General features: G+C 44.9%; 1 protein-coding gene across 2 annotated transcripts in view; it reads left to right on the top strand.

Moving 5' to 3' along the window:
- LOC126470613 (diacylglycerol kinase 1-like) overlaps window positions 1-13,453 on the top strand; it is a 366,452-nt gene that overhangs the window by 93,219 nt on the left and 259,780 nt on the right. For both annotated transcript variants that reach the window (XM_050098567.1, XM_050098566.1), the window contains exon 9: window positions 12,637-12,804. In XM_050098567.1, the coding sequence (XP_049954524.1) occupies window positions 12,637-12,804 (168 nt within the window). The remainder of the gene's footprint in view (window positions 1-12,636; window positions 12,805-13,453) is intronic.

Genomic DNA, 13,453 nt, shown 5'->3' with positions numbered 1-13,453 from the left:
ATGCAAGCAATTATTCGGCTTGAAATTCATCGATAGAGTTGTTGATGTCCTCCTGAGGAATATCGTGCCAAATTCTGTCCCAAACTGGTTGGAGGGCCCTGCCCATAATGCTCCAAACATTCTCCAGTGGTGAAAGGTCAGGCGACCTTACTGGAAAGGTAGGGATGGCAAGCACGTTGACAACCAGTAGAAACTCTCGACGCTGGTGGGCGGGCATTATCTTGCTGAAATGTAAGTACAGGATGACTTGCCGTGAAGTACAACAAAACGGGACGTATAATATCGTCGACTTACTGCTGTGCTGTGGGAGTGTCGCGGATGACCACCAAAGGTGTCCTGCTATGAAATAAAATAGCACCACAGACCATCACTCCTGGTTGTCGGGGCTCATTGAGAGTGACTGTCATGCTAGTATCCCACCGCTGTCTAGGGCGTCTCCAGACGCTCCTTCGCTGGTCATCAGAGCTCAGTTCGAAGCGGACTCATCACTGACGACAATTATACTCCAGTTAATGAGATTCCAGGTAGAATGTGCCCGACACCACAGCAGACGAGCCTGTTGGCGTACAGTGATCAGTGGTGAGCTCAGCCCTCTTTCTGTGAGCCGTTGTTGTTACTAAAGCATCAGCTGCACGTCGGATCGATGATAATGATGAATCCGGGACTCCGAGTCTGACGGTTGCTCCATTCTCACGTTCTGTCGTCTCTCTAGGTTGACCGCTTCCTTCTTAACGCTTCGCCCATTCCTGCCAGCATCGTCGAATGGTGGCATCGATCATATTCAGGTTACTCCAACCGGCTTCTTCGAGCCCAACCACTCATGCTGTCTCAAATGTTGACATCTGTATAAATTGTTCACGCGACTGTTGCAACACATTGTTACTGTCCGATTGAGTACACGGAATGAAATTTACGAAGATTTTATACCGTGATACCGACATGTCCCCTGTTTAGTATCCTTTCTAGCTACGTGGTGAAACTGCGCTGCAGCGTTACATGTTAGCCATCGGCAGCCAAAGTTTACACTGTTCATTTCCGTCGATACCTGTATGAATATCAATTTGAAGTATACTCGTATTTGCATAGCTTCTCCGTAGTGCGTCTTTCGGCCACGTTTATTGTGGAAGCAAGTAGGTTCCCGCGAGCCGCGACCCCTGGCGGCTCTCCAAGCGCCGCCTAGTGGAACACAGGAAATCTACTTTCCGGCGAAAAGTGGCTGCCTGGCAAGCGGGCAGCACCAGACGCTGGGACGTATGATCTGTTTTCGACATTGCAGGCGTAACGTCAAGACATATCAGTATCGATGGAATGAGGGGGGGGAGAGAGAGAGAGAGAGAGAGAGAGAGAGAGAGAGAGAGAGAGAGAGAGAGAGAGAGAGAGAGAAGAAGAATGAGTCCTCATTTGTTTACTGCATTCTGTAGCTCATTCGTCATAGCAAAAAACTTTCAGTAGAAGAGTGTGTCTCACACTAACAGAGATGAACAAGTGGTCATAGCTCTTATATGTAGGTCTTCTAGACTATGCTTACTGGACATTTTTTCTTATTTTGGTCAGCATTAACACTTCTCAACATATGGAACACGTTCTCTTAACACTCCTTATAAATATCATCATTTTCACCATTCGATATCATATATCTTCTTCAGCCCTTGAAAATAAATACTCTTCCATTTTTTAAATTTTAACACCAACCCTCTCGGACCGATAACAGATACTGCGAGGGCAGTTGTAATTCTCCTTTCCGGTCCCGGCCTTATGGCTCTATCTCTGAGATTTTCCACGCTTGCCTCATATTCATACCCAGTTCCATACTATTCTACAAGCCGCACAGCTTCACTGTCTCCTTATTTTATCATCAGACCCGTTGCCAACAGCGGACGCAAACTCACGACTGTAGATCCAACAGATCTGATATGAGAGACGAGACCTAACGCTTACTAGTGACGTCATAGATATCCCACGACGTTTCGTTCACATGGGTCGTAGTCCACCCTTGAAGTAACACTTGTAAATAGAGATGCAAACAATTTTATTGCCAGGAAGTTTCAATTTTATTGGTGTTAATATACTCACAGTAGCTTCTCTGACAAGTTTCAATACCATTTTTATGTTTCGAAGTAGGTAGGCTTGAAATATGAGGAACAAGCAAGTAATGGTATGAATATTTACAGGTGGTCTTTGAGCCAGTCGTCTCGTCACTCGGTTTCTTTTCAACTATCATTTGTCACCTGAGGATTTACTCTTCTGATGTACTCGACGGTAATTTCAATCACAATAACAGTTCCTACATTATAAAGTATAAAATGCATACTGGAGTCGTTTGTAAGCATATTTACAGCTAGGTTTCTGCCGTACCGTAAACGCAAGCAAATAGATTAATGATTATACGAGTGTTGTTTGGAAAATAAGAAACGATCGGTCGGAAACGGAAAATACAGTGAAAATCTGTTGAAACTTTGCACAGATGCGTTGGGCACTGTCTAGTAAGCCTGCAGATCGCATCATGTCGCTCTTTTCAGTTCTGAGCTCACAGTGAGAACGTAAAGATGGCTAGAAATTAGCGTCTCCCGCCAAGTATGAGGGCCTGGAGCAAGATTTCGCCTGAAGCTATGCAATCCACATAACATGATTGCCATGCGGTTCGTTCTACTCGACAATTCTCGTCCGCACTCTGCAGGGGCAATGAAGATGCTCCTGCAGCGTTTTCGATGGGACGTGTTTGATCACCCACAATACAGCCCGTAATTGGCTACCCCTGAGGTTCATCTCCGCTCAAATGAACCGCTGGCTATGAAGACAATATTTTGACGCAGACAACGAGCTGCAGTCCAGAGTAGAAAATTGTCGAAAAGCACTGCCGGCTGTCTTCTATAACGAGGGAATTGAAAAGTTGGTACAACACTACGATAGATGTCTAACTCTGAGCGGCGACTGTGTGCAGAAGTAGCTGGAAGGTGCAGCTAACCGTTGCAAATACAAGTTTTGATTTTCGCTGTGGTTTCCATTTCGCGACCTATCGTTTCTTACTTTCCGAATAGCCCTCGTATGCTGCGAAATGCTGAACATTGCAGCTGATATTGTTTCACAAATTATTTCTAAAATGTTAACCAGTGACAGTGAACACGTAGCAAGATTACTTAAAATATTCACCATGAAGAAAAGGGGTTACTCACGCACTTGAATTTTGTAGGCATATTATTTGCTCACTTTTGGTTGGTTTTCATAGCTATAGGGAACACAGCGACATCGACATTCGTGAATGTTTATTTAAACCTACGAGAATGACTTAATGGAGCCAGAATAGTTCCATGGTAGATGAAGTAGTTCATCACATAATGAACTGATCTGAAGTGGTATCAAAGAGCTCATGGAAGATTCAGAATTTGGAGGAGACGTGATGCAGATAATGTAGCCACTATTTCTACAGTTTCAAGCACAACTACTGTAACTGATGGTAGTCTGGGTAACACAGTTTCAAGTGGAGCAGTGGATGAAACGTCCTGCACAGTTGCAGTAGGTGGGGTAGACTGTTCACCTGTACTTGAAGACGCACTTCATGAAAGTTGCGAAACTGGCTGTTCTACTGAATGACCACATATGTGAATTTATATCCGTGGTCTGAAGCTGGTTGTGAACGCCCTGTCCTTTTGCAAATGAATTCCTTCTGAGGGCACATATTTGCTAACAGATTTTTAAGACTTTCTCAGCACAGGTTTTGGTATGAAATGAGTCCACACCTTAACTCATGGTGGACTTAAAAATACATAATAAACTGAGCAGTTTTATTGATTGCTATTCCTATAGAGTAAATACTGACATGTATTTCATTGTTATACTGGATATAACATAGTGTCGCTTAAAGGTTTAACGTTTTTCACAAGGCGAGCTACGATGTCGTCTCTTTCTAAAAGGCAATCGTCAATTTTTGCTTTCTGCGGATGTAGAATTAGATGTTGATGCATGTCTGCCACTTATCCCCGCAGTGCTGCTTATATAGACACCAAAATGCCTTACGTACCTCCACGAATTATAGACGACGTTGATGCCTGAAAACACGTTTATCAGCAGTAGTCCAGGGGAGACGCGGAGTACAGCCCAAGCAAATTGGCGGAATGGAGCGCGCTTAGCGTGCACACAGCTGCTGAGTGAACGCAGTAATCCTGTTAGGGAGCATTTGACCGTGGACGCATCCTGTATGCTAACTCGATCTGTTAGTGAGCGCTAACCACGTTTGCCGTCACGGATCCCTAATAAGCCCTTCCGGAGACAGTAACTGGATTTTTCAACATTTGTGGAGACATTTTACTAGACAGCCAGCGGCCAGATAATGTCATCAGAGGACATGATCCACACTGATCGACAGAGAAAAGCTTTCTGTGGGAGTCCGTGCACACTTTTATGCTTGTCTCGTTCGAGTAGTGACAGCTTATAAATGAACACTGAACGGAAACTATAGAACTATACTTCAATTAAAACATTGTGGCTGATATTTTGGGGACAGTCGATGGCCATTGAGTTCGACTTACTCTGCTTTGTAGTTGGTATGTACGCAGGGTATGATCAAGCATGGCTCGTTGGATTGGTGAAGAGGAGAGGATCAGTACGAAATATTTTGTGTCAACCGTTGCGAGTTACCAAATATGTCTATTTTTTTCTAGGAAAAGAAATCCACTACTGTATAACGACGCTATTGATGATAAATTGCTGGAAACAGACACTCCTGTAATAATAGAGAAATATCTATCCGGAATGACCTTAAGTAGAATGGCCTCTTAAAATAAGCAGTAGGGATAGCAGATGCCAGACTAAGGTTCATAGGAAGACTCTTAACGAAAAGTAATTCATCCACTAAAGAAATGGCTTACAAGGCGCTTGTTCAACCGATTATCGAGTATTGTTCATAAGCCTGGGACCCTTACCAGGTTGGAGTGATAGAAGGGGCACAGGAGATCCAACGAAGAGCGGCGCGTTTCTTACGGGATCGTATAGCCAGCGCGAGAGTGTCACAGAGATGCTTAACAAACTTCAGTGACAGACGCTACAACAGAGCCGTTGAGCATCACGGAGAGGTTTACTATTGAAATTTCGACATAGTGCTTTCCTGGAAGAGTCGAACAACGTATTAATTCCTCCTACATACGTCTCGCGAAATGACCACAGTGGGAAAATTCGAGAAACTAGAGCAAATACAGAGACTTTTCGACAATTATTCTTCCCATGCACACGATTCGCAAATGGAACAGGGACTGTGGGATCAGTTAGTGGTACCAAAAATACCCTCCACCACACGCCATCATGTGGCTTACCGATTATTGATGTAGATGTAGATGCAGATGCGTGCAGAAATGATAGCAAAAACTGAAGTTTTACTTTTCGTGTGTAGACTGTACACTAGGAAGATAACATGTTTAAATTTGTAGGTTATTTCAGGGTATTCAGGATGCGAAATTTGATACATAGAACAGCCACATCTGGCATCAACAATGGCTCTAACTGAACTGAACATTAAATCGAATTCAGCTTGCATACTAGATACAGCTACTTCAATCCACGCTACATCAACTCTGTGCGAGAGTTCATCAACTGCTTCCAGTACCTCCTGGCCGGATGATCTTAGTGAAATATCAGGAAAAGATGCCGGTCAGAGCAAGAGTTGAACATTATCTGCATCGAGGTATCACTACAGCATGAGAAACATGCGTTCTTGTGTAATCTCGTTACAAGATACGGAGACCGTGAAAATAGGGTGCAGTCATTCGCCCCACCTCAGAAATGTAACGCCTGGCGTGCAAACCACCCTCTATGACAAACAAAGGTGATCACGTTTTGTGCCGTATGGCATCCCATACCATCCCGCCAAGTGCTGGGCCCACAACTAATGTACCTAATGTAATCTGGGAACATTCGCTGTTCTCGAAACCTCCACACAGTGATACTCGTACGTCCACCGTGGTCCGAAGATTGTGTACAGCTGGACAATCTATACGTCCTTCATCTCAGGTGTTAGATACATTATGTATGTATTAAACCGGGGACCAAGAAACGACGTAGAGGATTCGTCCTGCCGCAGCCCTCAGTGGTTCACAACCCCACAACAGGCCACAGCAGTCCACCCACCCCACCGCGAACCCAGGGTTATTGTGCAGTTCGGCCCCCAGTGGGCACCCCCCCCCCCCCCCCCACCTCACCCCAGGAACTTCTCATACCAGATGAATGTAACCCCAAATGTTTGCGTGGTAGAATAATTATGGTGTACGCGTATGTGGAAATGGTGTTTGCGCTGCAGTTGCCGACACAGTGTAGCTGAGGCGCAATAAGGGGAACCAGTCCGCATTCGCCGAGGTAGATGGAAAACCGCCTTAAAAACCATCCACAGGCTGGCCCACACACCGGACCTTGGCACTAATCTGTCGGGCGGATTCGTGCCGGGGACCGGCACGCCTTCCCACTCGGGAAGCAGCGCGTTAGACCGCGCGGCTAGCCGTGCGGACAAGACAATATTAGGTCATGGAGATCCCTCATGAGGTTGAGTACGACCCTCTTGGACCCAAAGATTCGATGTATGACACCCGCGGATTTCGACCAACTCGCACAGCAATATTGCGGATCTATAAACCGTAGTCTCGATAGCCATAATCCTGGCACTGTTCAATTACGACACGTTCTGATAGACTTTTCTCTTTCTTACTCGAGGTATCAAATAAGGGACGATCAAGAAGTTTCCTTTAGGAGCCCGTACAGTCCAGGATCTGTTTGCTAATCGGGCAAAATCGCCGTGAGCATTGAGTCAATCACACTACCGACGCTCCAAGTTGAATATACCCGTTTGGCAAAACACTGTGTCTTTCAGAGTGAGAAGTCCGTAACTACCTGCTGCACATCCTCGTCCTACAGGAATCGTCGGTCCTTCAAGCCTTTTCGAAGGGACCGAAGCTGCGACAATCGCACCGGGAGAGATCAGAACTGTAGGCTGGGTGCTGTAGTATCTACCACTTGAGTTGATGTAACTACTGCGGTATGACATTTCCGATATGGGGACGTGAGTTATCATAAGCTTGGCGCACCATTCCACAACGTGGGTTTCGGCAGACATGGAGCACCGTAAACATTCTTAACTCTCCGATGGATGTACAAGGGTATTTACCTCCGGCAGCCAGGTCCTGTTTGCACCCATTTGGTAACAACGTCGTCATACTTCAGGTTTCCGTATTTACTGCACAACGTCGGAAAGACACTAATGCCACAGTAATCCCTTGCCTACATGTCGGTCCTTACATACCAGCATCGAAGTCGCTCTACGTTGTATATACGAGGGGAGTTCAGTACGTAAGCCAACACATCTCCTTCCTCGGCCAGTTTCGGTTGAAAAAAATGCGGAATTTACTGTGGAACATCGTGTAATATTTCCGCTGCGGCCCCTATAGTTTCACGAAGCTGCAACAGGTAGCTGCGCTATACGTAGCCTTCAAAATTGCGTCTGTAAAAGAGGTACGTTCCAAGCAGAGAGCTGTCATTGAGTTTCTTTTGGAAAACCAGAGCATCGCAGATATTCATATCCGACTGCAGACTGTCTACGGAGACCTAGCAGCGAACAAAAGCACAATGAGTCGTTGGACGAGGGTTATGTCATCATCACAACAAGGTTGTGCAAACTTGTCCAATCTACAGTGCGCCGGCTGGCCGCACACAGGTGTGACTCCTGCAATGTTGGAACGTACGGACACTCCCATTCGAGGTGATCGACTGATCACAAACACCTCGCTGCCCAACTGGACGTCTCTTTTGGTCGTGCTGTGACACCCTCGTATATCAGTCGGGGTACTCAAAGGTGTGTGCTTGCTGGTTTCCTGGCCTCCTGACAGAAGACCATATAAACCGGCCGCTGTGGACGAACGATCCTAGGCGCTTCAGTCCAGAACCGCTCTGCTGCTACGGTCGCAGCTTCGAATCCTGTCTCGGGCATGGATGTATGTGATGTCCTTAGGTTAGTTAGGTTTAAGTAGTTCTAAGTCTAGTGGACTGATGACCTCAGATGTAAGTCCCATAGTGCTTAGAACCATTTGAACCATTTGAAGGAGACCATAAAGAGCAACGAAGAACTGTCTGTCTGGAATTGTTTGCACGTTAGGAGGCTGTTTCAATTTTTTGTCGAAAATCGTCACAGGCAATGAAACACTGTTTAATCACTTTGAACCGGACACAAAATGGAAATTCATGCAGTATCGCCTCACAACCTTTCCTCCGAAAAAAACTTCACAGCTCCACCCTCAGCCGTTGATGTCATGGAGATGGTCTTCTGGAACTCTGAATGGGTTATTCTGCTTGATGGCCTTACCACAAAGTGCAACGATCTACTCTGCAGTGCACTGTGCTACCCCAAGGAAATTGAAGGAACGACTTCAGTGGGTTTGTGGCCGCAAAGATGCAAACGAACGTCTCCCTGACATCGCTGAGGCTGACGGAAGTCTGAGTACGTGAGAGGATCTCACAAAATTTCATTGGGCTGTTCTTCCTCATCCATCCTACAGCCAGGCCCAATGAGAGGTGCACGCAACGGGGAACAGTACGTGGTTGATGGGGAGGGTATTGATGCTGCAACACGCTGGATCCGCTTTCGTCCAGTGGAGTGGTACCATACGGGCATACAGGTCCTCCCAGTAAGGTGGCGCAAGACCGCGGCATTGAACGGAGAATATGTTGAAAAATAGGGTTTTGTACTCAAAAGTGTTGGAATAATGTGGTATATTGAAGTCCTCAATCAAACCAGCCTACTTTCGAAAAAAAGTGTTGCATTACTTATTGGAAGCCCCTGATACTGCTTAGTACTGCAAGGTACTTCTCAACTACATTAAAATAAACATAGTCAGTCAGTCACTTTTATTGTCTGACCAACTTTTATTATCTGACCAGTAGATCTGGACACCTCTATGCAGTGCCAAACTGACCACTACATGGCACGAGACGCAGACCCTTTAATATAAAAGAAGGCGGGGAGCATTGTGTTGTTGATAGACGAACAGTAACAACAGAATGCATCCATCAGGAGATCTCAGTGACTACTTAATTGGAATAGTCATTCGATGCCACATGAGTAATAGATCTATCAGGGACATTTGAACCCTTCTAAAGCCACCCAAGTCGGTTGTTGGTGATGTGACTGTAATGGGGAAACGCGAAGGAACAACCAAAGCTAAATCAAGACCAGGCAGATCTCATCTGTTGCCTGACAGTGACCATCGAGCATTGTGAAGAATAGGTGCAAAACACAGCATGAAAGCGAAGGAAGGAACCACACCCGAGTTCAGAAGTGCAACCAGCAGTAGAGCTACCACTCTGACTGCGTAGGGAGGTAAAAAGAATGGGGTAGTGTGGTTGAGTCGTTCCTCATGAGCAACATATTTCTGTACTCAATGCTAAGCGACAGTTCAGACGGTGTAAAGGGCGGTTCCACTAGACTGTGCGTGACTGGAATCGAATAATCTGAAGTGATGAATCACGCTATACTCTGTGGAAATCCTGTGGAAGGTTTTGAGTTTGGCAAATGCCGGGAGGACTTTACCTGCTACCATATGTAGTACCAACAGTGAGGTAGAGAGGAGATGGTGTTACGGTAAGGTGATGTTTTTCGTGGTTAGGGTGTGGTCTACTTATTGCGCTTGAGAAAATGCTCAATTCGGAAGGAAATAAATACATTTCATAGCACTTTGTACTGCGTACGGTAGACGAACAGTTCGGAGACACTGATTGCATGCATCGGCATGACAATGCATGCTGTCACAAAGGAGCTTATATGAAACAATGATTTTGGACAATAATACAGGGTGATTCAAAAAGAATACCACAACTTTAGGAATTTAAAACTCTGCAACGACAAAAGGCAGAGCTAAGCACTATCTGTCGGCGAATTAAGGGAGTTATAAAGTTTCATTTAGTTGTACATTTGTTCGCTTGAGGCGCTATTGACTAGGCGTCAGCGTCAGTTGATGCTAAGATGGCGACCGCTCAACATAAAGCTTTTTGTGTTATTGAGTACGGCAGAAGTGAATCGACGACAGTTGTTCAGCGTGCATTTCGAACGAAGTATGGTGTTAAGCCTCCTTATAGGTGGTGTATTAAATGTTGGTATAAACAGTTTACAGAGAATGGGTGTTTGTGCAAAGGGAAAAGTTCTGGGCGGCCGAGAACGAGTGATGAAAATGTACCACGCATCCAGCAAGCATTTGTTCGCAGCCCAGGAAAATCGACTCGCAGAGCTAGCAGAGAGCTGCAAATTCCACAATCAACTGTATGGAGAGTCCTACGAAAAAGGTTAGTTATGAAACCTGAACGTCAACTACCCGAGGCGATGGATCGGCCGCCAGGCAGCCCGTGATAGAGCACTTCATCACTGGCCTCCAAGAAGCCCTGATCTTACCCCCTGCGACTTTTTCTTATGGGGGTATGTTAAGGATATGGTGTTTCGGCCACCTCTCCCAGCCACCATTGATGATTTGAAACGAGAAATAACAGCAGCTATCCAAACTGTTACGCCTGATATGCTACAGAGAGTGTGGAACAAGTTGGAGTATCGGGTTGATATTGCTCGTGTGTCTGGAGGGGGCCATACTGAACATTTCTGAACTTGTTTTTGAGTGAAAAAAAACCTTTTTAAATAATCTTTGTAATGATGTATAACAGAAGGTTATATTATGTTTCTTTCATTAAATACACATTTTTAAAGTTGTGGTATTCTTTTTGAATCACCCTGTATTTCTGAAATGTGCTGGCCTGCCCAGAGTCCCGACATGAACGCAATGGAGCCCCTTTGGCCTGAATTGAAACGTCGATTTTGCTCAAAACTCCAGCCTTCTCCGGTTTCTTGAGGAAGAATGGGCTGCTGTTCCTCCACAGATATTCACTCACCTCACAAATATGTCTGCAGCAGATTAAAAGCCTTCGTAATAGCGAAAGGTGGACACAGCCCATACTAATGTCGACTTTGACTGACAGCGCACTCTCACACAACCAAATTTGCCTATTAGTTGTTTCGTAAATATATCTCCATACTTTTATATTGCTATCCCTCTAATATTAATGTACTGCATCTCCATTTTTTTAACACACAATGCGCCTCTTACGACTATTGCAATTATAATTCTACCTTTATGGTACTTACCTATGAAGAGTATCTCTTTCTCCTTTCATGTATTTCGGTTTTCATCTCTGGCAACAAATGTGTAAACACAAGGTAAATAAATATAATATTAATGATTAGGTGCTACCCCAAAATGTAAACAAACAGCCTTATACGAAAGTCTGGTCACAATTCCGGTTTGATGTTGACGGCATGCTAGTACGCCACGCTCGCTCCACAGATATTGCTCCCCAATGGTAGGATATGAAGTGTACATTTGTTTGTATCTACAACAGCAAATTGGTTAGCATTCTTGGTGGTTGGAACCTGAAGTAAAGTAACCAAACAACACCTAAATTTAATTAGGGAAAAACTTTCGATTTCGACAGCTGTAACTGTCATCTCCTGGTCTTCAAAATTTTTTTGTTATAAAACGTGTTCCATTGTGAACCTTGCCCCATTCTGTCAATATGATGGGTATAATGCAGCGCATCATACATAGGTTTCTCAAAAATAAAACCATTTACAGTCAAAAAGCACCTTGTGCATATGGGCATGTTCGCAGACGTAGGATTCACAGAGGCTTGTTAATTCTTAATTCTGTTAGTGCCACGTTTGCGAACATTCCCATGGCCACAAGTGGCTTTTTAACTGTAAATGGTTTTATTACTGACAAACGTATGTGTAATGTGATGCGTTTTATCTACCATGATAACATGACATGAGGTACTGGCTCACAATGAAACAAGTTTTATAGCAAAAATTATTTGTAAGATCAGAAGATAACAGCTACAACTGTCGAAACTGATTGTCAACAATAAAGACCAATTTATGCGATCTTGGCTACTGATAGTTTTTCCCAAGTGAAACATAGATCGCTCCATCTGAGTTCTGAGTACTAGGAAACGCCGTCATTTAAAGTTCAACATCGGAAAAGTAAATACTACATGTAGTTCTAAGTTAAGAATTTTAAATAGTGACATGTGTAATTGCAAATATGTTTTCTTTATCCCACTGCGTTTCTTTCTGGGTTCTGCGTTTATTCCTTGGCATTCCATAAAGGGAGAATTCCATAAAAGGGCGACTGAACAATGGACAGAGAGACTGTTGTTCGAATAGTTATGTTATGATTTCATCAAGACGATAATATAATCTAAACGGCGAGAGAAGATCCCTGACAGTTGGTAGCACTGTTGACAGCTTCACGCCGTGAAGTACAGAAACCGACAACCCTCAGTACTGACCATAGCCGCCTAGAAAACTCGGATGTTGCCCTAGCCACGTAAAGAGAAGTATGTTGCGTGGGTGTTCGTGGTAGGTGCGCGAAGCAGCCACGAATTGTCCAGTTTTACTATGACGGATCTTCTCTGGTCGTTAAGAGTTGTCCTTTGCGTTACAGTGAGCTGCGCGCAAAAGACATCCCTGCGTTATGTATATGATTGAATATGAGTGTGTCTGTGTGCACATGGGAGGGAGAGACAAGCGCCGAGAATATATAGGTGTTGTGTTGTGTGTTGTTGCAGCTACACAACAAGTGCGCGTCACAAGTGAAGCCGGAATGCAATCTGGGTGAGTTCCGGGTGCACGTGTTGCCGCCAACTGCCATCTGCCCCATTGTACTGGACAGACAACGATCTATCTCCAGGCCGGGCAGGCGTGAACAGCGCCCCGCCGAAGCCGCAGCCGCAGCCGTGAGTATACTTTCTTACGTCTTCGTCCCTCTTTGATTTTCAACCTCTTCACCTTACAACTATTTTCCATGTACACTTTTACACTCACAAGGGAGTTATAAGTTGGCACAGTGGATAGGCCTTGAAAAACTGAGCACAGATCAATTGAGAAAACAGGAAGAAGTTATGTGGAACTATGAAAAAAATAAGCAAAATATACAAACTGAGTAGTCCATGGCAAAATAGGCAACATCAAGGAGGGTGTGATCTCAGGAGCGCCGTGGTCCGGTGGTAAGCGTGAGCAGCTACGGCACGAGAGGTCCTTAGTTCAAGTATTCCCTCGAGTGAAAAATTTAATTTTTTTATTTTCAGACAATTATTATCTGTCCGTCCGCCCGTCCGATGCGAGGTAACTGCGCCGTAGTATGGGGACGCTACACACGACGTCAGTCGACTACAGTGCACAGAAGAGAGAGTATTCCTGCTAACGAGGCTCCCTGGCTGGCAGTTGACTGTTCGCTACTTTGGGCGACAGTGCATTAAATACGTGAGATGTATTCCGTGGGCAATATGAATCCAGCAAATATAGCTCGCACGGTTTTGCAGTGCGGTCGCAAAACACAGACACTAAACTTATTACAGTGAACAGAGACGTCAATGAACGAACGGA

Source organism: Schistocerca serialis, chromosome 3, assembly GCF_023864345.2.
Source record: "Schistocerca serialis cubense isolate TAMUIC-IGC-003099 chromosome 3, iqSchSeri2.2, whole genome shotgun sequence".
In the NCBI taxonomy this organism is placed as follows: Eukaryota; Metazoa; Arthropoda; class Insecta; order Orthoptera; family Acrididae; genus Schistocerca; species Schistocerca serialis.
Note: the sequence above shows the minus strand (reverse complement) of the source record. Positions and strands in the feature narration are given on the sequence as shown.